This window comes from Heterodontus francisci, chromosome 25 (assembly GCF_036365525.1).
Source record: "Heterodontus francisci isolate sHetFra1 chromosome 25, sHetFra1.hap1, whole genome shotgun sequence".
NCBI lineage: Eukaryota > Metazoa > Chordata > Chondrichthyes > Heterodontiformes > Heterodontidae > Heterodontus > Heterodontus francisci.
In genome coordinates this window covers 66,886,812-66,911,385 of record NC_090395.1, presented here as the reverse complement: position 1 = coordinate 66,911,385, position 24,574 = coordinate 66,886,812, and the positions used below count along the sequence as shown (strand labels likewise).

Here is a 24,574-nt window from a genome sequence, read left to right as displayed (position 1 = left end):
TTCCATCAGTGTCTGTTGCGTTCACACTGTGTAACTAGTAGTACTGCTAAATCAATGCCTTTCCTACTGATATAGCTCAGTTGGTGGCAATCCAGGACTTGAACTGAAAAATAAAGGCTGACACTCCAGTGCAGTACTGAGGGAGCACTGCACTGTCGGTGGAGCCATCTTTTGGATGAGATGTTAAACCGAGACCCCTTCTGCCTGCTTGGGTGGGTGTAAAAGATATTCGACTATTTTGAAGAGGAGCAGGGGAGTTCTCCCCAGTGTCCTGGCTGATATTTATCCCTCAACCAAAATCACAAGAACAGATTATTTGGTCATTATCACATGGTTGTGGGAGCTTGCTGTGCGCATACTGGCTGCTGTGTTTCCTGCCTTACTACAGTGACTAGACTTCAGACAGGTACTTCATTGGCTGCAAAGTCATGAAAAGCTCTATATAAATACAAATCTTTCTTTTTTTCTTATACTGTGCACTGCACCCTTTACCAATGCTGTACCTTTTCACCAAGTTTGCACACTGAATCTCACACCTTGTATGATTTTTGTGACTTGAACAATCTCCTGGACCTCGGGTAACAATTTAGACTGTTTCAAATGTTTGATAAAGTTTTCTGTCCTGGTTAGTTGGAGGAGTTGTCCAATAGAGATCAATTCCTAAAGCTAAAGGAACCACTTAGCATCTGATTCTTTACCTATGTCATTCATTTTGTCTCTTTACACTCTGAGATTTCAATTTAGGTTAAAATTTCTATATAAATGCAAGTTGTTGTTGTAATATTTCCTGTAACTGTTTGAAAAGAGTAGAATGTTGAGGGGAATAAGTCGTTATCAGTATAATAACCAACATATATAACATGAGCCGAGCAATAATGGTAGAGGATTTAATAGTGAGGGAAACAGACAGGCACTTCTGTGGCTGCAGACATGAATCGAGGATGGTATGTTGCCTTCCTGGGCCAGGGTCAGAGATGTCCACTGAGCGACTGCAGGACATTCAGAGGGGTGAGGATGAACAGCCTGAGGTCGGGGTCCATATCAGCATCAATGATGTAGGCAGAAAGAGGGATGGGAGCCTGAAGGTGAAATTTAGGGAGCGAGGAGAGAGATTGAAAAGCAGGATTACTCGGTGCCATGAGCTAGTGAGTACTGAATTAGGAAGATAGAACTGATGAATACTTGGCTGGAGAGATGATGCAGCAGGGAGATTCCTGAGGCATTGGGAACTCTTCTGGGGGAGGTGGGACCTGTACAAGTCAGATGGGTTGCACCTCAACAGGACTGGGACTAATATCCTTGCAGGGGTTTTGCAAGTGTTGGTGGGGAGGGTTTAAACTAGCTTGGCAGAGAGATGGGAACTTGAGAGTAGATTCTGAAGGCAGAAAGGAAAAGTTGCAGAAAATTAGTAAGCATGTTTGGAAGGCATAGGAAACAAAGGCTAGAAAATAGACAACAAGGGAATTGGCAGTGCTAAGGGTATATACTTCAATGCAAGAAGTCTTGGGAATAAGGCAGATAAGCTGAGAGCACAGACTGACTATGATATTATAGATATTACTGAGACATGACTGAAAGAAGGGCAGGAATAACAGCTCAACATTCCTGATAACAGGGTTTTCAGACAAGACAGAGATGGGGATAAAAAAGGAGTCATAGAGTCATAGAGTTATACAGTACAGAAACAGGCCCTTTGGCCCATCGTGTCTGTGCCAGCCATCAAGCACCTATCTATTCTGATCCCATTTTCCATCTCTTGGCCCATAGCCTTGTATGCTATGGCATTTCAAGTGCTCATCTAAATACTTCTTAAATGTTGTGAGGGTACCTGCCTCTACCACCTCTTCAGGTAGTGTGTTCCAGATTCCAACCATCCTCTGGGTGAAAAGATATTTCCTCAAATCCCATCTAAACCTCCTGCCCCTTACCTTAAATCTATGCCCCCTGGTTATTGATCCCTCTGCTAAGGGAAAAAGTTTCTTCCTATCTATCCTATCAATGCCCCTCATAATTTTGCATACCTCAATCAGGCCCCCCCTCATCCTTCTCTGTTCTAAGGAAAACAACCCTAGCCTATCCAGTCTCTCTTCATAGCTGAAATGCTCCAGCACAGGCAACATCCTGGTGAATCTCCTCTGCACCCTCTCCGGTGCAATCACATCCTTCCTGTAGTGTGGTGACCAGAACTGTACACAGTACTCCAGCTGTGGCCTAACTAGCGTTTTGTACAGCTCCATCATAACCTCCCTGCTCTTATATTCTGTGCCTCGGCTAATAAAGGCAAGTATCCTATATGCCTTCCTAACCACCTAATCTACCTGTGCTGCTGCCTTCAGTGATCTATGGATAAGTACAGCAAGTTCCCTCTGACCTTCTGTACTTCCTAGGGTCCTACCATCCATTGTATATTCCCTTGCCTTGTCAGTCCTCCCAAAATGCATCACCTTACACTTCTCAGGATTAAATTCCATTTGCCACTGCTCTGCCCATCTTACCAGCCCATCTATGTCATCTTGTAATCTAAGGCTTTCCTCCTCACTATTTACGACACCACCAATTTTTGTGTCATCTGCGAACTTACTGATCATACCTCCTATATTCAGGTCTAAATCATTAATGTACACTACAAACAGCAAGGGTCCCAGCACCGATCCCTGCAGTACACCACTGGTCACAGGCTTCCACTTGCAAAAACAACCCTTGACCATCACCCTCTGCCTCTTGCTACTAAGCCAATTTTTGATCCAATTTGCCAAATTGCCCTGGATCCCATGGGCTCTTAACTTCTTGACCAATCTCCCATGAGGGACCTTATCAAAAGCCTTACTGAGGTCCATGTAGACTACATAAACAGCCTGATCCTCATCTACACATCTGGTCACCTCCGTGAAAAATTCAATCAAGTTTGTTAGACACAATCTCCCCCTGACAAAGCCATGCTAACTATCCCTGATTAATCCCTGCCTCTCCAAGTGGAGATTAATCCTGCCCCTCAGAATTTTTTCCAAGAGTTTCCCAACCACTGATGTTAGACTCACTGGCCTGTAATTACCTGGTTTATCCCTGCTACCCTTCATGAATAATGGTACCACATTCATTGTCCTCCAGTTCTCTGGTACCTCTCCTGTGACTAGAGAGGATTTGAAAATTTGTGTCAGAGCCCCTGCTATCTCCTCCCTTGCCTCACATAACAGCCTGGGATACATCTCATCTGGGCCTGGGGATTTATCCACTTTTAAGCCTGCTAAAACAGCTAATACTTCCTCTCTTTCAATGCTAATTTGTTCAAGTTTTTCACAATCCCCCTCCCTGATCTCTACACCTACATCGTCCTTCTCCATATTGAACTCAGATGAAAAATAATCATTTAAAACCTCACCTATGTCCTCTGGCTCCACACACAGGTTGCCACTTTGGTCCCTAATGGGCCTTACCCTTTCCCTGGTTATCCTCTTGCCCTTAATATACCTATAAAACGCCTTAGGATTTTCCTTTATCTTGCCCGCTAGTGTTTTTTCATGTCTCCTCCTCGCTCTCCTAATTACTTTTTTAAGTACCCCCTGACACTTTCTATACTCCTCTAGGGCCTCCACTGTTTTCAGCACTTTGAATCTGCCATAAGCCTCCTTTTTTTTCCCCTTATCCAATCCTCTATATCCCTTGACATGCAGGGTTCCCTGGACTTGTTGGTCCTACCCTTCACCTTTACGGGAACATATTGGCCCTGAACTCTCACTATTTCCTCTTTGAATGATTCCCACTGATCTGATGTTGACTTTCCTACAAGTAGCTGTTCCCAGTCCACTTTGGCCAGATCCTGTTTTATCATATTGAAATCGACCTTCCCCAATTCAGTACTTTTCTTTCAAGTCTCTCTTTCTCCTTTTCCATAACTACCTTATATCTTACAGAGTTATGGTCACTATCCCCGAAATGGTCCCCCACTGAAACTTGTACCACTTGTCCGGCTTCATTCCCTAGGATTAGGTCCAGTCCTAAACAGGATTAGGACTGTTTGGAGGCTTGTAATACACTCCAAGCCAAGTGATTGCCCCCTTTTTGTTTTTAAGTTCTACCCATATGACCTCATTTGAGGAACCTTCTAAGATATCATCGCTTCTTTCTGCAGTAATTGACTCCTTGATCAACAGTGCAATGCCACCTCCTCTTTTACACCCTCCCCTGAGGATTCTATACCCTGGAATATTGAGCTGCCAGTCCTGCCCTTCCCTCAACCATGTCTCTGTGATAGCAATAATAACATATTCCCATGTGTTAATCAATGCCCTCAATTCATCTGCCTTACTAGTAAGACTCCTTGAGATTACAACCTTTGAGGTCTTGCTTTTTAATCTGCTACCTCGGAGGGAGGGTCGCAATATAAAGACGCAATTATAGCTGGGAGGAGGGATGATATGGTAGAAGGATCATCAAATGAGGCCATATGGGTTGAACTGAAGAACAAAAAAGGGGAAATGACACTCTTGGACCTACAGTCAGAGGGAGAGAGAATGTAAATATGTAGGCAAATCTCTGAGAAGTGCAAAAACAATAGAACAGTAATTGTGGAGGATTTCAATTACTCTAATATTAACAGGGATAGAAGTAGTGTGAAAGACATAGAGGGAGCAGAATTCTTAAAATACATTGAGGAGAACTGTTTTTAGCCAATATGTAGCAAGCCCAACAATAGAGAGTTTGGTTCTGGACTTAGTTTTAGGGAATGAAGCTGGGTAGGTGGGCGGGGTATCAGTTGGGAAGCACTTTGGTGGAAGTGATCATAATTTATTTAAATTTAGAGTAGTTATGGAAAAGGACAAAGATAGACCAGGAATAAAAGCTCTTAATTGGGGAAACGCTAGTTTTACTAAGCTGAGATATGATTTTGTTAAAGTGGACTGGAAATAGCTACTTTAAGGTTAATAAATATCAGATCAGTGGGCAGCATTCAAGAAAGAGATAGGGCAAGTATGTTCCCTAAAAGAAAAAGTGTGGGACTATGGATGTCAAAGGGCTTAAAGGAGAGGATAAAAGAAAAAAGGGAAGCTTATGATAGATACCGAGGGCTCAATACTGCAGAACACCTAGAGGAGTGTAAAAAGTGTAGGGGTGAAATTAAAAAGGAAATTAGGAAAGCAAAGAGAGGGCATGAAAAAATGTTGGCAAATAAAATCAATGAAAACCTAAAGATTTATTTATAAATACATAAAGGGTAAGAGAATAACTAAGGAAAGAGTAAGGCCTATTAGGGACCATAAGGGTAACCTACGTATGGGTGCGGAGGACGTGGGCATGGTTCTTAGGAATACCTTGCATCTGTTTTCACAAATACAGACGATACAGGCATTGCAACCAAGGAGGAAGAGAGTGAAATATTAGATGAAATTAGCATAGTGAGAGAGGAAATATTAATGGGTTTAACATCTTTGAAAGTGGATAAATCCCCGCCCTGGACAAATTGTATCCTAGGCTGTTAAGGGAAGCAGAGCAAGAAATGGTGGAAGCTCTGACCATCATTTGCCAATCCTCTCGGGCTACAGGTGTGGTGCCACAGGCCTAGAGGACAGTTAACGTTGTATCATTGTTTAAAAAGGGAAAAAGGGGTAGACTGAGAATTAAAGGCCATTCAGCCTAAACAGGCTGGTGGGAAAATTATTGGAAAAATATTCTGAGGGACAGGATAAATCTTCATGGAAGGGAGGGAGGAACTCAAGAAAATTACAATCACCAGGGAAGTGGTACTGAGCAAATTGTTGGAGCTGCAGGTCCCCGGGTCCTGATGGACTTCATCCTAGGGTGTTAAAAGAAGTGGCTAGTGGGATAGTTGATGCGTTGGTTTTAATTTTCCAAAATTCCCTAGATTCAGGGACGGTTCCATTAGATTGGAAAATAGCGAATGTAACTCCTTTATTCATAAAGGGAGGGAGGCAGAAAGCAGGAAACTACAGGCCAGTTAGCTTAACATCTGTCTTAGGGAAAATGTTGGAGGCTATTGTTAAAGGTGTTATAGCAGGGCACTTAGAAAAGTTCAAGGTAATCAGGTAGAATCAACATGGTTTTGTGAAAGGGAAATCATGTTTAACCAATTTGTTGGAGTTCTTTGAGGAAGTAACATGTGCTGTGGATAAAGGAGCACCAGTGGACGTACTGTACTTAAATTTCCAGAAGGCATTTGATAACATCAAAGGTTATTGCGGAAACTAAACGTTCATGGTGTAGGGGGTAACATATTGGCATGGACAGAAGATTGGCTAGCTAACAGGAAACAGAGAGTAGGCATAAATGGGTCATTTTCTGATTGGCAAGATGTAATGAGTGGAGTCCAGCAGGGATCTGTGCTGGGGCCTCAACTTTTTACAATTTATATCAATGACCTGGATGAAGAGACCAAAGGTATGGTCGCTAAATTTGCTGATGACACAAAGATAGGTAGGTAAGTATGTTGTGAAGAGGACATAAGAAGGCTACGAAGGATCTGGGTGTCCTAGTGCATAAATCGCAAAAGGTTAGTATGTAGGTTCAGCAAATAATTAGGAAAGCTAATAGAATGTTGTTTATTGCGAGGGGAATTGAATACCAAGGTAGGGAGGTTATGCTTCAGCTATACAGGGCATTGGTGAGACAACATCTGGAGTACTGTGTACTGTACTGGTCTCCTTATTTAAGGAAGGATGTAAATGTTGGAAGCAGTTCAGAGAAGGTTTACTAGACTAATATAAAATAAAAACAAGAAATGCTGGAAACACTCAGCAGGTCTGGCAGCATCTGTGGAGAGAGAAGCAGAGTTAACGTTTCAAGTCAGTGACCCTTCTAATACCTGCAATGAGTGTGTTGTCTTATGAGGAAAAATTGGACAGGCTAGGCTTGTATCTGGTGGAGTTTAAAAGAGTAAGAGGTGACTTGATTGAAACATGTAAGATCCTGAGGGGTCTTGACAGGGTGGATGTGGAAAGGATGTTTCCTCTTGTGGAAGAATCTAGAACTAGGGGGTCACTGTTTAAAAATAAGGGGGTCGCCCATTTAAGACAGAGATGAGGAGAAATCTCTTCTCTCAGAGGGTCATGAGACTTTGGAATTCTCTTCCTCAAAAGGCAGTGGAAGCAGAGACTTTGAATATTTTTAAGGCAAAGGTAGTAGATTCTTGATAAGCAAGGGGGTGGAAGGTTATCAGGGGTAGGCGGGAATGTGGAGTTTAGGTTACAATCAGATCAGTCATGATCTTATTGAATGGTGGAGCAGGCTCGAAGCGTCAAATGGCCTACTCCTGCTCCTAGTTTGTATCTTCGTATTTAGAAAGACAGATTAATCAAAGACAGTCAGCATGGATTTGTTAAGGGATGGTTGTGGCTGACTAACTTTATTGAATTTTTTGAGGGGGTAACAAGAAGGGTCGATGAGGATAGTGCATTTGATGTATTCTATATGGGTTTTAGCAAGGCTTTTGATAAGTCCCACATGGCAGACTGGTGACGAAAGTAAAAGCCTACGTGACCCAAGGCAAAGTGGCAAGCTGGATGACAGCCCCGGTGACGGTCTGTTAATTGGCTGCCACTAGCAAAATGCCGCCCAGGTTCCCACTGCCCACCAGAGAAGGGGTCAGCTCCCGGTAGCGGGACTTAACCCTAATTGGAAAAATTCAGCCCTATGTATTTTCTGTCACAGTCAGGGAATATAAGAGAATGTGAAAGAAATGGGAAAGGCTTGTACGTATTAAAATGAAGTCAGCTTGTTTAATATTTGCGATGTCTTGCAATCTGTGAATGTTTAAGATTGTGTTTATTGGAAATACACAGTAATTTAATTTTTGGACGGCAGGCTTTTGCTGCCAACTTGAGGTCGTGGTGGGGTCAGATACCTTGAGTGAATGTGCCATCCAGTTGAATATTTGGGAGCAGCTTAAAACTCAAGCTCTGTGAGAAAGTCTTTTTGACATTTCAGCCGACCCTGCTGTAATGCCCAGGAGTCATTTATTCTCTGGTCTGATGAGACCCGAAGGGTTTTGTGACCTCTTGTAGCTGTTTCAGGAAGATGGTCACCAGCCCCAAATAAGAGAATCAGTCTCAAGATGTTTGGGGCTGTTTTGAGTATTTTATAACTGGAATCACTTGCATTTATAATATTAAAAATAAAATCCTGATGCATTTCTCAATTGGTAAAAGGTAGAGGAGTGGATAGCCAGACATGGAAGCAACAGAGCAGGATGGGTGGCTAAAGGTTTGGTTGAAGGGTGAGTTTTAGGATCATATTTAAAGGGCTGTTTACAGAGTGGCTCAGTTGGTCGCACTGTCTTCTCTGATTTGAAAGGTAATGGGTTCAAATCTTGCTCCAGAGATTTAAGCACAAATGCTTGAGTGATGTTCCACTGCAGTACTGAGGAAGTGCTGTCTTTTGAATGTAGTATGTGCTTTCTCAGTTGAGTGTAAAAGATCACATGGCCCTATTTCAAAGAAGAGCAGGGTGGTTATCCCTGGTATCCTGGCCAACAGTAATCTTTCGACCAACATCACTAAATAAAACAGATTATGTGGTCATTATCACATTGCTGTTTGTGGGAGCTTGCTGTGTGCAAATTGGCTACTGTGTTTCCTCTATTACAACAGTGTCTACACTTCTGAAGTACTTCATTGGCTGTAAAGTACTTTGGGATGTCCTGAAGTTGTGATAGGTGCTATATAAGTGCAAGCTTGTTTTCATCTACATGTGCCAACACATATACACATACACTCTCTTATGTTTCTGGGGTAGTTATCGAGTCATTGAGTTATACAGCACAGAATCAGGCCCTTCAGCCCATCGTGCCTGTGCCAGCCATCAAGCACCTATCTCTTCTAATCCCATTTTCCAGCACTTGGCCCATAGCCTTGTATGTTGGTGATAGTGGCAGAACCAAAGGAGCTTTGGAACCCAAGCCTTGTTTTCCATAGGAACGGAGTAGTCCATTTGACCCCTCAAGCCTGCTCCGCCATTCAATTAGACCATTGCTGATCTCGGCTTCAACTCCTTTCACCTGCCTTTGCTCCATATCCCTAACAAAAACCTATCAATCTCCGTCTTGAAAGCACCAATCATCCACAACACCCTAGGCTTTTTGGGGAACGAGCTCCAAATTTCTCCAGATTTGCGTGAAAACATGTTTCCTGATTTCCTTCCCAGTTGGCTTAATTCTAATTTTAAGATTATGTCCCCTTATTTTTGATTCTCTCACCAAAAGAAATAGCTTCTCCATATCTGCCCTATCAAATACTTTCATTATTTTAAACATTTCAATTAGATCACCCCTCAATCTTCCATACTCAGGAGATTACAGGCCACGGTTATGCAACCTGTCCTCATAATTTAACCCTCTAAACCCCAGCTGGCATTTACATGTGACAAGCAGCAAATGGGCGGCTGTGAAAAAAATCAGGACATCACCTCATTTTCCCACTGTTTTACCGTTTGCCCTTCCAGTTTCGTGTAAGGCCAATGGTTGCTGAGCTGCAATGATGGATAAGGAGGGGGGGAGGTTGACTGACCAGAGAAACTGGTGAATATTCTGGGGCTTTGCTCAATTACCTTGTAGGAAGTACTTATGTAAAACTTTCCCTCAGGAGGTGAAATGGGTAGTTTGGAGTTCTATTGCCCAGCCAGTCTCCTACTTTCCACCCTCTGTAACATTGAGCTCTTCCAAACTGTTTCTGCCGGTGTCTAAATGCACCAAGTCCTGTTCACCCATCACCCCTGTGCTCACTGACCTGCACTGGTTCCTGGTGCAGAAATGCCTCGATTTTACAACTCATAATCTTGTGTTCAAGTCCTTCCATGTTCTCACCCACTACCTCTCTCTGTGACCTCTTGCGACGCTACAATCCTCAGAGACCTCTGTGCTCCTCTAATTCTGGCCTCTTGAACATCCCCCACTTTCTTCAATCCACCATTAGTGGCCGTGCCTGAAGCTGCTATGGTTCTAAAGCTCTGAAATTTCATCCCTAAGCCTCTCCAATTCTCTACCGCTCTCTCTTTTAAGTTGTTGCTTAAAACCTACCATTTTGACCAAGCATTTGGTCACCTGTCCTAATTTTTATTTTAATTTATTTACTTTATTTAGAGATACAGCACTGAAACAGGCCCTTCGGCCCACCGAGTCTGTGCTGACCAACAACCACCCATTTATACTAACCCTACAGTAATCCCATATTCCCTATCACCTATCTACACTAGGGGCAATTTACAATGGCCAATTTACCTATCACCTGCAAGTCTTTGGCTGTGGGAGGAAACCCGAGCACCCGGAGAAAACCCACACGGTCACAGGGAGAACTTGCAAACTCCGCACAGGCAGTACCCAGAATCGAACCCGGGTCCCTGGAGCTGTGAGGCTGCGGTGCTAACCACTGCGCCACTGTGCCACCCTCTTTGTCTCTTTGGCTCAGTGTGGGTTTTTATCTGATTTACCTTCCTGTGGTGCACCTTGAGATGGTTTGCTATGTTAAAAGTGCTATTTAAATGCAAGTGGTTGTTGATAATTAGGTAGATTGTGCATGGTCTATGGAACCACTGTAACTGATGGGCTGAATGACCTATTCTTGTTCACTGATATTTAGCAGAGGCTTATGTTGTTGCACTTCATACCATTCCTTTCTCCACAGGGTCCCTCTCCATAAAATGCCATCCATTCGCCAATCACTGCGGCAACTTGGATTGAAACCGATGGATGTTGCTCAGGAGGTTAATAAAGCCTTTCAGACAAATGTGCGCAATGGAACAGCACCAACAATTCTTACCAACTACCTGGACGTAAGTGCAGTTGTATTTGTTTATTTAGAGATACGGAACTGAAACAGGCCCTTCGGCCCACCGAGTCTGTACCAACCCATTTATACTGACCCTACAGTAATCCCATATTCCCTACCACCTACCTACACTAGGGGCAATTTACAAAAGCCAATTTACCTATCACCTGCAAGTCTTTGGCTGTGAGAGGAAACTGGAGCACCCGGCGAAAACCCACACAGTCACAGGGAGAACTTGCAAACTCTGCACAGGCAGTACCCAGAATCGAACCCGGGTCCCCAAAGCTGTGAGGCTGCGGTGCTAACCACTGTGCCGCCCTGCTTAAATTTTATTCCTAGGGCGTGGTATCACAGTGCGGTGTGTTACAGTTCTGTGCTGTATGGTTCAGTGAGGAGTTGTTGGTTTGATTGTCCAGATTGCTAAGGTCTTGAGTGAAGACGTCAAACAAAAGAAGGATTCCTTACTGCCACAAGAAGGCAAAAATCGGAGGAAGGGATATCTCCAAACTTGCTAGCCATCACCATCGCAATGCTAGATGCTTGGAGCAGGTTAACCACACATTCTCCTAGCCTGGTGGTCAGAGCATGAGGAAGGGAGAAATAAATCAGAATTAGTGCTATGTCTCTCTCTGGTCTCTGGTTCTGGGCCACATCCCATCTGTTTCCTAGGGCCTGGCTCCTACCTTCAGCTGGGTGTCCAGCTCTGGCTCCTGTTCGACTTTTAATTGAATCCTGGGTCCCTTGCTCCTGTCCCTCTCTCTAACATCTGGCTTCAATTTCTGTCAGTTACATCTGTCTGTCAGTTATGTCTTCAAACATCCTTCCAAAGTACTAGGGCTAAAATTTCTGTCAGTGACTTGAAGCCCCCAACTGGTTTTATATTCAACTGAAACTTGAACTCTCCCCGAAAATATCACTAGTTGAAAACCAAATGGCCTTGACATTCTATCTAATTCTTCTTAATCTTGCAACGGTGGCATTATTGGTCATTAGCAAAGCACACAGTTTGCACCGAGACTGTATCAGTTATGGGCACAGATCACAAACATCAGCATGTGCCTACACCATGGAGTGACAGTCTTCAATCCTAAGCTTCCATACTATGTGAGTTCCTGACCTTGGCTGTAGTTTGCGCGGGAGGGAGACTAGTGGAATCGAATCCTTCCTGGAGCTAAAAATCAACCCGTGCTCCTTCTGAACACCAGAGACTAGGATTGGTGCTGCCAATGGTAGGGAGTCACCCATCCCTCTAATTGGTCAGAAAGTAGTGCTTGGACCAGGCTGACCAAGAGTGACACTAACTCTTTCTGATAACCCAATCCAGTAGTTTCCTGCTCACCATCACTGATACCAGCTTCTTATTCCAGATTGATTTAATTAACTGAATTTTAACTCCCTAGCTTCCATGGTAGGTTTTGAGCTCCAGACAATTATCCCAGGTCTCTGGATTCCTAGTCCAGTAACAACTGCTAAGCTACCACTCCCCGTCTAGCACTCTTCTCTCCTCTCTGTGTCAGCACGTTGTGGGTTCAAACCCCACTCCAGAGACTTGGGCATCTAATGTAAGCTGACACTCTAGGGAGTGCTGTACTGTCAGAGGTGCCGTCTTTCAGATAAGACCATGGCTCTGTCTGCTCCCTCAGGTGATGTTAAAGGATTCAATGGCACGATTTTGAAGAAAAGCAATGGATTTCTCCCCGGTGTCCTGGGCCAATGTTTATTCCTCCACCAACATCACTAAAAACAGATTAACTTGTCATTATCGTATTGCTGTTTGTGGGAGCTTGCTGTGCGCAAATTAGTTGCCACATTTCCTACAGTGGCTACAATTCAAAAAGAATTCATTGGCTATAAGGCGCTTTGAGACATCCTGCGGTCTTTGTTGTTGTGTTGTCCTTTTCAGACCCAATACTTTGGAGAGATCAGCATTGGGACACCCCCACAGATCTTCAAAGTCATCTTTGACACTGGGTCAGCCAATCTCTGGATACCATCAGCCAACTGTTCACCCATCTATGCGGCTTGTCGTAAGTGTCCTCTGAATTAATGTAAGGTAGCTGCAGACCCACTCATCATCACAATTCAGTGAGCATTCCTCCATCAATGGGATCTCCATCACTTCTCTCCCTGCATCTGGTCAGCTGGGTGTAAACCTATCGCTGCCGTGTTGAAGTCTCCGAACCAAATTCCTGACACGCCTGTAAGACTGATGCAATCGTCAGCCCTGCCACCCTACCCCACACTCCCAACCTTCGCAAGAACTTTGAAATGAAAAGCAGAACCTGGAAGTTACTTCAGATTCAATCAGAACCTGGGCAGGAATGAAATGCTTGAGAAACAAAAATCGATGAGAAATTGTGAAGAAAGTTAAAGATTCAGATAATAGCAACATTTTTAAGATTAGAAAAACGAGAGAAAAATAAAACAGTGAAAAGTGAAGCAAAAAGAAACAGAAGATACAAAATTAAGGATATGGCAAGGAATAGAACTGAGGAGAATTTTTAACTATATAGTGTTTTGCTTTGGTTTAGCACAGAAGCTGATTTGCCACTGGAGGGAGCTATAGGACAATAGTAGATTTATACGTATCAGACCCTCAAAAAAAATGACAAAGAAAATGATTAAATTGCATAAAATTAAATAGCTTGTACCTTGTTTTGGCACGTTGCAGTTTCCCATAACAGATACGATTCCTCCACCTCAAGGACATATGAGGCCAACGGACAAGGATTTGCCATTGAATACGGATCTGGCAATGTGAAGGGAATCCTCAGTCAAGACATCGTACTGGTGAGAAATAGGCAATGAATTCATGTTCCTGTATCAACGTAAAGATTAATTACTGTGTATTGTTTACAGTTTCTGTTTATTCAGCAGGATAAGGGCTTATCACTGTGTAACTCCTTTAGTAATGAAGCAGGAGAGTGAAAAGTGCCTGTGCCTTTAACAAGAGTGACTGCTCCTTTAATAAACAAAGAATAGTGAATTGAATATTATAGTACACGGTAATTAACTCACTAGTCCCACCACCTCCCATCGCCCAGTCCCTCCACCTCCCCTCACTCAGTCCCTCCAACCTGCTGCGCCTCCCCCCCAACCTCCCTTTCCCCTGTCCCCCCAGTCCCACCACCTCCCATCGCCCAGTCCCTCCACCTCCCCTCATCCAGTCACTCCACCTCCCCTCATCCAGTCACTCCACCTCACCTCACAGTCCCTCCAGCCTGCTCTGCCTCCCCCCCCCAACCTCCCTTTGCCCTGTCCCCCCAGTCCCACCACCTCCCCTCACCCAGACCCTTCACCTTAACCCCCAGTCTCACCACCTCCCCTTGTCCAGTCACTCCACCTCCCCTCACTCAGTCCCTCCAGCCTGCTCTGCCTCCCCCCCCAACCTCCCTTTGCCCTGTCCCCCCAGTCCCACCACCTCCCCTCACCCAGGCCCTTCACCTTAACCCCCAGTCCCACCACCTCCCCTTGTCCAGTCACTCCACCTCCCCTCACAGTCCCTCCAGCCTGTTCCTCCCCCCCACCTCCCTTTGCCCTGCCCCCCAGTCCCTCCACCTCCCCTTGTCCAGTCACTCCACCTCCCCTCACTCAGTCCCTCCAGCCTGTTCCTCCTCCCCCCCCCACCTCCCTTTGCCCTGCCCCCCAGTCCCTCCACCTCCTCTTGCCCAGTCCCTCCACCCTGCCTTGCCGACCTCCCCAGCACTGGAACCCCAGTGTGAAGTATGATTACACTAATTTGTGAGAATGGGATTGATTGGATTGCTCTGATGAGAGCTGATATGGACTTGATAGGCCAAATGGCCTCCCTGTATGCCGTAAATGGATCTGTGATCCATCTTTCTATGATCTATGTGATTTATAAAGCATGACCTTTATTCCGGTAGGTGGCCAATATCCCAGTTATCCAGGTTTTTGCTGAGGCTACTGCCTTGCCAGCTTACCCTTTCATCTTTGCCAAGTTCGATGGGGTCCTGGGGATGGGATTCCGCACTATTTCTATCGATGACATTAAACCGGTGTTTGAGCGGATCCTGGACCAACACGTTCTCAATGAAGACGTTTTTTCCGTTTATTACAACAGGTGGGTGCATAATCCATAGAGCAGAGAGGTGATGAGGGATAAGGAGATAAGTGATAGAGACGGGGAGATGGAGGTATCAGGGCGAGAGCCCTGAAGCCCTTCCAACTCCTTCTAATATGGAGGAATAAAAGAAAGGCATGCATTTATATAGCACTTTGCACAACCACTGGACATTTCAAAGTGCTTTACAGCCAATGAAGAACTTTTTGAAGGGTAGGCACTGATGTAGGAAACACGGCAGTTAGCTTGCGCACAGCAAGCTTCCACAAACAGCAGTGTGATAAAGACCCAATAATCTGTTTTTATGTTGTTAATTGAGGTATACGTCTTGGCCAGGATATCCGGGAGAACTCCCCTGCTCTTCTTAGAAATAGTGCCAAGGGATCTTTTACATCCACCTGATGGGGACTCATCCAGAAGTGTAGCACTCCTACTAGACTATCAACTTTGACTTTGATGCTTATGTCCTGAGATTGGGATTTGAACCCATAACCTTTGAACTTAGAGGGTAGAGTGCTGCCAAGTGACACCTGGAATACTGTGCATGTTTTTGGTCTCCATATCTAAGGAAGGATATATTTGCCTTGGAAGTGGTACAGTTGACTAGATTGGTCCCTGGGATGAGCGGGTTGGACTACAATGAGAAGCTGGATAAATTGGGCCTATATTCTCTGGCGATTAGAAGAATGAAAGGCGATCTCAGTTAAACTTACACGATTCTGAAGGGGCTTGTCAGGGTAGGCACTGAGAAGTTGTTTCCCCTATAGGGGAATCTAGAACACGGGGGCACATTCTCAGGATAAGGGGTTGATAATTTAGGACTGAGATGAGGAGAAATTTCTTCATTCACAGGATTATGAATCTTTGGAATTCTCTACCCTGGAGAGCTGTGGATGCTCCAGGTTGAATATATTTAAGGCTGAGATACAGCTTTTTGGGCTCTCAGGGAATCAAGGGATATGGGGAGCAAACGGGAAAGTGCAGTTGAAGCAGAAGATCAGTCATGATCGCATTGGATGGCAGAGCAGACTCAACGGACATATGGTCTATTCCTGCTCCCAATTCTTATCTTCACCCACAGTACTGTTAGGGAGGGAGTTCCAGGATTTTGACCCAGCGACAGTGAAGGAATGGTGATACAGGTCCAAGTCAGGATGGTGTGTGACTCGGATGGTGGTGGTGTTCACATGCACCTCTTGCCCTTGTTCTTGTAGGTGGTAGAGAACATGGGTTTGGGAGATGCTGTCGAAGGAGCCTTGGCACGTTGCTGCAGTGCATCTAGTATATGGTACACAATGCTGCCACTGTGCCTCATTGGTAGAGAGAGTGAATGCTTAAGGTGGTGGATGGGGGTGCTAATCAAGTAGGCCACTTTGTCTTGGATGGTTTCGAGCTTCCTGAGTGTTGTTGGAACTGCACTCATCCAGGCAAGCGGAGAGTATTCCATCACACTCCTGAGTTATGTCTTGTCGATGATGGGCAGGCTTGGGGGAGTCAGGAGGTGAGTTACTCGCTGCAGAATTCCTAGCCTCTGACCTGCTCCAGGGATACATCCAGCAAGAGTTGGAAAGCTTGCTACAGCAGTGTGAAACTTTTCCACTTCACGTGCCAGTCATCCTTGTGGCCACCCTAATCGAAATGAGAAATGTGAAGTTCTGAGTAGTTTAGTGTGGAGACTCCACTCCAAAGATTGAGATTATTCAAGCGTGGGGAGTGACTTCCTGTTCTCTGCTCCATCTCCTTCCCAGCTGCTTCCTCCCTTCTAGTGCTTATTCTTTGTTTTGTTAACTTTGTCTGTTTTCTTGGTTTATACAGGGATTCCAATGGGACTCCAGGTGGTGAGATAATCCTGGGGGGCACAGACCCTTCCTACTACACTGGGGAGTTCCACTATCTGAGCCTGGTCAAGAAAGGTTACTGGCAGATCGAAGTGAAAGGGTGAGACCTTACAGCATGGTGCTGAAGAGATTCCATCCCCACCTCTCCCCACCCCACTCATGTACAGATTCACTCAGAAAGACACTGGTTCTGAATTACTGTAGCGTGTAGTGATCAACTTAAAGATTAGTTTGTACCAGGGAAACACTGTTAATATTTGACACTTCTGCTATGCAGCGATCTCTCAATTGTATAACTTAATCAAAATGAATAGAGTAATTCAAGAGGCAACTTCATTTTTTTTTTTAAAAAGGCAGTTGGTCAGAAAGGAGATTTTAGTTAGAAATTGAGTAGAAGTTGAAGAAAAATAAGAGAGTGATGGTAGAGGGAAAGCAGAGGGAAATTAAGTGTAAGCAATCCTTGTTTCTGTTTAAAATCTGTATATATCTGTATTAAAATCCTAAACTCTGTCACATGCTCAATGCATTGATTCAATGGGCAACATTCCATTGGGAAATGACTGTTCTTCCTTGTTCCACAGATGGTGTTGTTTCTGACAGCAAAAAGATATATTATTTCCTTTGACTAGAAGAGCACAGGGAGATTTACTATTATATGTGTTTATTTAGTTGTATAAAGTTAATCTATGGCAGTGATAACATTACTCTTGCTATCTGATTATTAGTGTTTGTTTCAGGCCTCCAGTTCAGTATTGAACTAATTGCAAAAAATATAAAAACGGACTGTAAAAGCTTCTACAGGTACGTAAAAGAAATCATTTGGCTAAGACAAATGTCCATTACAGGCAGAGTCAGGAGAATCTATAATAGGTAATAGAGAAATGGCAGAGCTAAATGATGAATTTGTGTCTGTCTTCACTGAGGAAGATACAAGAAATCTCTCAGAATTAGAGATCCAAGGGATTAGAGGGAATGTGGAATTGAAGGAAATTAGTATTAGTAAGAAGGTTGCATTGGAGAAATTAATGGGGCTGAAGGTTGATAAGTTCCCAGGACCTGATATTCCACATCCCAGAGGTTTGAAAGAGGTAGCTATGGAGATAGTGGATGCACTGGTGATCATCTTCCAAAATTCTATAGATTCTGGAGCGGTTCCTGCAGATTGGAAGGTCGCAAATGACACCCCACTATTTAAGAAGGGAAGGAGAGAGAAAACAGGGAATTACAGACCTGTTAGCCTTACATCAGTAGTTGGGAAAATGCTAGAATCTATTCTGAAGGATGTGATAAATGGACACTTGGATAATAATGATCTAATTGGGCAGAGTCAACATGGATTTATGAATGGGAAATCGTGTTTGGTGAAACTGTTGGAGGTTTTTGAGAATGTTACTAACAGAATTGATAAAGGGGAGTTGGTGGACGTGGTATACTTGGATTTTCAGAAGGCTTTTGATAAAATCCCCCACAGGAGATTGGTTAGCAAAATTAAAGCACATGGGATAGGAGGTAATATACTGGCATGGATTAAGGATTGGTTAACAGGCAGAAAGCAGAAAGTAGGAATAAATGGGTCATTCTTGCATTGGCAGGCTGTGACTAGTAGGGTATCGCAGGGATCAGTGCTTGGGCCCCAGATGTTCACAATATATATCAATGATTTGGATGTGGGGACCAAATGTAGTATTTCCAAGTTCGCGGATGACATAAAATGAGGTGGGAATGTGTGTTGTGAGGAAGATGCAAAGCAGGTTCAAGGGGATTTGGACAGATGTGGTGAATGGACAAGAACGTGGCAGATGGAATATAATGTGGAAAAATGTGAGGTGTGCAGAGTATTTCTTAAATGATAAAAGATTAGAAGGTGTGGATGTACAAAGGGAGCTGGCTCTGCTTGTCAATAAATCACTGAAAGCTAAGATGCAGGTGCAGCAATCAATTAAGAAGGCTAATTGTATGTTAGCCTTTATCGCAAGAGGATTTGAGTACAGGAGCAGTGAAGTCTAGATTCAATTGTATAGAACCTTGGTTAGACCACACCTGGAGTACTGTGTGAAGGTTTGGTCCCCTTACCTTAGGAAGGATATCATTGCGATAGAGGGAGTGCAATGAAGGTTCACCAGACTTGTTCCAGGGATGGCGGGACTATCCTGTGAAGAGAGATTGGGGAAACTGGGCCTGTATTCTCTAGAGTTTCGAAGAATGAGAGGTGATCTCATTGAAACTTACAAAATACTTAAAGGGATAGACAGGTAGATGCAGCTAAGATGTTTCCCCTGGTTGGGGAGTTTAGAACTAGGGAACACAATTTTAATAAGGGGGAAGCCACTTAGGACAGAGATGAGGAGAAATTTCTTTACTCAGAGGGTTGTGAATCTTTGGAATTCTCTACCCCAGAGGGCTGTGGAAGCTCAGTCATTGAGTATGTTTATAGCAGTGATTGACAGATTTCAAAATACAAATGACATAAGGGGATATGAGGATAGTGTGGGAAAAAGAAATCGAAGTGGATGATCAGCCATGATCTTATTGAATGGTGGGGCAGGTTCGATGGGCTGAATGGCCTGCTCCTGCTCCTATATTCCTGTGTTCCTATGTGATGCTTGTGTGTCAGCTGTGGCTCAGTTGGATGCACTTTTAGTGTTCCAACAGACGGTTGTGTGTTTAAGTCCCACTCCTGAGACTTAAGTGCAAATATCTAGGCTGACTCTTCAGTGCTGCACTGTTGGAGGTGCCATCTTTTTGATGAGATGTTAGTCCTAGCTCCTGTCCACCCTCTCAGGTGGATGTAAGAGATGCCATGGCACTATTCTGCAGAAGAGAAGGGGAGTTAGCCCCAATGTCCTGGCCAGTATTTATTCCTCAATCAATATCACAAAAATGGATTATCTGGTCATTATCACGTTGCTGTTTGTGGGAGCTTGCTGTGTGCAAATTGGCTGCCGCATTTCCTACTTTATAACAGTGACTACACTTCAAAAGCATTTCATTGGCTGTAAAGTGCTTTAGGAAGACCTGAAAAGCACTATATAGGAACACAAGTCCTCTGCACTTGGAGTATCAACCTAAGTTTTTGAGCTGAAGTGAGAGTTGAAGCCATATCCTTCAAACTCAGAGGTAAGAGTGCTACCAACTGAGGCATGGCTGACACTGTAATCTGAGAAATGCCTTGACTGTACAGACCTACACTGGCCATCGCTGCATGCCCCACCCCCTCATTGTAATAGTCAGGGCTTCTTTCCCCTGAGCTGCAATCTCTTGCAAATAATAATTTTAAAAATTGCAGGTGTTTTTTCATCACTTTTGAGGAGAAGAAAAGTTTCCTTCAAATAATTCTTGTTCTTTTTCCTCCTTCAGAATTTCTGTAAGTGGGGAGTTACTGTTCTGTGGTAAAGGATGTGCAGCCATTGTTGATACAGGCTCCTCCTACATCACTGGACCAGCCGCAGCAGTTTCCTCACTAGTGAGCGCTATTGGAGCCACGGCCCTGGCAGAGGGAGAGGTAAGAGTTGGAGTTGGTGTCAGTGTCATTACTGTGGCTCAGTGGGTAGCATGCTTGTCTCCGAGTTAGAAGGTTGTGAGTTAAAGACCCACTCCAGCAACTTCTGCCTAAAGTCTATGTTATTACTCCCTGCAGTGCTGAGGGACTGCTGCACTGTCAGAGGTGCTGCCTTTTAGATGAGACATAAAACTGAGTCTCCATCTGCCCTCTCCGTTGGACAAGTTCTCTCCGATATCCTGGCCAATATTTATCCCTCAACCAATAGCATTAAAAAACGGACTAGCTAGTCATTATCACATTGCTGTATGTGGGATCTTGCTGTGCCCAAATTGGCTACTGTGTTTCCTACATTACAATAGTGACTACACTTCAAAAGTACTTAATTGGCTGTAAAGACAATCTTTGAGACATCTTGGGGTCATGAAAGGCGCTATATAAATTCTGTGCCAAATCCAGACCATAAACAAAGGAAGCTGTGTAAAACACTGAATGACTTGAATTGTTTTAAGCTGTTCACGCTTGTCGAGAACATGATCTAATCCATCTCCCTGACAACACCACCACCCTCTCCCCATACAGACAAGAACATGCTCTTAGTTTCCACCAGCAAAGTTTGCATACAGACACATCATTATGAATATGTTCCTTCTGCCCAGTAGAGCCATGTACTGTGTCTTCACTTACCACTCCCCCAGGTTAGTGGTAGAGTTGAAGCAAATGTTCTGGTCTTTGAGTGATGGAGCCCAGTAACTTCTGGCACCAAAGCCAGATTTTCAAAACAGTGGCCTGTTCTTTGCTTTCACTTATTGCGGCCGATTTTCCTGGTAGGTGGATGTTGGGTGGGAAGTTGCTGTGGAGAATGGAAAATCCGCCCAATGCCCATTTCCATGGTTGAGCCTCATTTTAATTTGATGGGGTTTGGGGGACAGCACGGACAGGCAGCTCATGGATTTGGGCCAGGAGTGGGCAGTTGAGAAATCTGATGATTGCTCTCTTATGGAGCCAAGGCAGCAGGGACAGATTAAAGGGGGAAGATGGGGGTGGAGTGCAGATACTGACAGAGAGGCAGGGAAGGACTCTCAGTTAATTTGTGCAGGGCCAGGAAGAACAGAGGGAACCCCAGCAGTTCTTTTAAAGACAACTGGTTAGGCTGCTCTACATGTACGGCATCACCGGGTGGGACTTAAACAACAAGTGGTCTGCCTGGGGGTCTTCTGTACGTCCCAGGCACCTCCCCCCCCCCCCCCCACTCCCGATCCATGTTTTGTAGGTAGGCTCCCATTTGTTTTCAGTTGGGTCACTGCTAACCTATTTTCCCAGACAGTTGTCCTCAGCACTGGGAGAAGTTGCCACTGTTCGACAGAAAGTGCCATGCGATCTTCAACAGCTTACCTGCTCCACCAGAACTGTGCCTCTTTTTGGATGAGTTTAACATCTCATTTGAAGGATGGTGCCTCCAGCAATGCAGCACCCTCCCCCACTACACAGTACTGCATTGAGGTGTCAGACTAAATGATGTGCTCAAATGGAGCTTAAACCTGACCCATGGGGCATGAGTGACTCCAAATGAGCCAAGTAACCCAAATAGACGTATCGACTTACATTGGCTCAAGAGCCATTTGGTGTCCATCTACACCTGACACAATACTGGGATTGTACTGTACTAAGCAAATCAGGAAATGAATAGTAATCAGACTGAGTTGATCCAACAAACAGAACCAGTTTGCAACGAGTCCCATTTGGCTCCCTGTCCCTCAGTGTACGGTCCTTGTCCTCACTTTCAAAATCCTCCATTCACTTGCTCCTCCCATACAAAATCTAGGCCAACACTCCAGTGCAGTACTAAGGGAGCATTGTGCTGTTGGAGGTGGTGTCTTTCAATGAGATGTTAAACCGAGGCCTTGTCTGCCCTCTCAGATGTAAAAAGAACTCATAGCACTATTTGAGAGAAGAGCAGGGGAGCCCTAGAGCCAATATTCATCTGTCAATCATCATCACTAAAACAGATCATTTGGTTATTATCACATTGTCGTTTGTGGAAGCTTGCTGTGCACAGATAGGCTGCCATGATTTCAACATTACAACAGTGACTACACTTCAAAAGTACTTCATTGGCTGTAAAGCGCGTTGGAACCGAAAGCGCAGTCAGAAATATGTTTGCAGCAGACCTCTGATGGTGGGGAAAGGTAGCATAAGAAAAGAATTCCAGGGCACATAGGCAACAGCTCCAGTAGTGTGGGAGGGAGGTGTACAGAGCAGGCCAGAGTCAGAACAGTGAGCTGGGACATAGAGTCAGAGAAGATGGGCCGAAGGGCCTGTTTCTATGCTGTACGACTCTATGACTCTAAGATTGCAGGGTAAACAGAAAGAAAGAACTTGCATTTATACAGCACCCTTCACAACCTCAGGATAATCCAAAGAGAGGAGATCAGGAGAATTTTTTTAGAACAAATAACAAAGAACAAAGAAAATTACAGCACAGGAACAGGCCCTTCGACCCTCCAAGCCTACGCCGATCCAAATCCTCTATCTAAACCTGTCGCCTATTATCTAAGGGTCTGTATCTCTTTACTTCCTGCCCATTCATGTATCAGTCTAGATACATCTTAAAAGACGCTATCGTGCCCGTGTCTTCCACCTCCGCTGGCAATGCATTCCATGCACCCACCACCCTCTGCGTAAAGAACTTTCCACGCATATCCCCCCTAAACTTTTCCCCTTTCACTTTGAACTCATGTCCCCTTGTAATTGAAACCCCCACTCTGGGAAAAAGCTTCTTGCTATCCACCCTGTCTATACCTCTCATGATTTTGTACACCTCAATCAGGTCCCCCCTCAACCTCCGTCTTTCTAATGAAAATAATCCTAATCTACTCAACCTCTCTTCATAGCTAGCGCCCTCCATACCAGGCAACATCCTGGTGAACCTCCTCTGCACCCTCTCCAAAGCATCCACATCCTTTTGGTAATGTGGCGACCAGAACTGCACGCAGTATTCCAAATGTGGCCGAACCAAAGTCTTATACAACTGTAACATGACCTGCCAACTTTTGTACTCAATACCCCGTCCGATGAAGGAAAGCATGCCGTATGCCTTCTTGACCACTCTATTGACCTGCGTTGCCACCTTCAGGGAACAATGGACCTGAACACCCAAATCTCTCTGCACATCAATTTTCCCCAGGACTTTACGCAGCAAGTTGTAGTGCTCTGGAATGCATTACCTCAAAGGAACAATTTGCAGGGCTATGGGGAAAGAGCAAGGGAATGTGATAATAGGATATCTCTTTCAAAGAGCTGGCACAGGCAAACTGGACTGAATGGCCTCCTTCTGTGTTGTATGATCCTATGATTCAAATCACCAAAAAAGCAACGAGGACCCCTCTGAGGAATAGATTTACAGCGGAACCGTCTACTTTGAGGGGAAAAAACTGTACCGCACCCAGATCAGCTGCTTGCTAATTAGATAACAAGTTGCATGGCAGTGATATCATGTGCTGCAGGACACGATACTCATTGCCAGCCCAGAGATAATCCATTGTGTTGGATGAGTAATCATCAGAATTACAACATTGTGATTAAATGAATACATCACCCAGGCCCTGACCTCATCCTCAGGTGTTCTGTCAAAATAAAATCACTTGTTTGTTTTATTGAACCTTATCTCGAGATAAGGAGGCCAAAGATAAATTCAGAAGTATACCTAAAAGGAAATCCTCTTGCCTAACAATGGTTGCCTCGCTGTTCAGAGAATTGAGAAACATGATCTAGGCTGACACTCCAGTACATGCTGGAAACCCCCTTGCAGACAATACAGGTAAATATTGTCTTTGTCAGCAAAGACAATAAAAAAAGTGCAGAACTCACAGCCCAGTGAATGATGACACTGAGAGAATAGCAGCACAAAAGATGGAAGCAACGTTAAAATCCTTGGGAAAAAGGCTGATTTTTTTTCTTCCTTCAGAATCTTGAAAAATACCATGATCAAAAAACACTTAAATACATGCGTATGCCGGGCAAATGTGAGTTTTGAGACTATTGGCAGTGCCTATAACTCATTTTATTTACTAATCAAGAATGCAATTCTCCATATCTGGATTCCCAGTTAGCCAGATGGGACTAGCGGCTAATGTATCGGACAACATTATTTGTTACAGGAAATAGAGATACATTAATATATTTCACTTAATGCAATTGGAAATTAACTCATTGCGTTGCTATGATCACGTAACAGTTCATTTTGGTAGTTGGTAGAGTAACTCTGGAAATCAAACAATATCTAAACTTCCTCTAACACTGTCCAAGACATCAGAGTATTTTTCTGGTCATCCCTCTTTCAAAACTGTGTTGTGTTCATTTTCTGTTTCACAATTCACAA

The 24,574-nt window shown here is 44.2% G+C and overlaps 1 protein-coding gene across 1 annotated transcript in view; it reads left to right on the top strand.

The window, feature by feature from the left end:
- The window catches only part of ren (renin), a 39,977-nt gene that overhangs the window by 8,138 nt on the left and 7,265 nt on the right, over window positions 1–24,574 (top strand). The window contains exons 2-7 of the mRNA XM_068057733.1: window positions 10,629–10,776; window positions 12,676–12,799; window positions 13,444–13,562; window positions 14,660–14,856; window positions 16,672–16,794; window positions 20,052–20,196. Of these exons, the coding sequence (XP_067913834.1) occupies window positions 10,629–10,776; window positions 12,676–12,799; window positions 13,444–13,562; window positions 14,660–14,856; window positions 16,672–16,794; window positions 20,052–20,196 (856 nt within the window). The remainder of the gene's footprint in view (window positions 1–10,628; window positions 10,777–12,675; window positions 12,800–13,443; window positions 13,563–14,659; window positions 14,857–16,671; window positions 16,795–20,051; window positions 20,197–24,574) is intronic.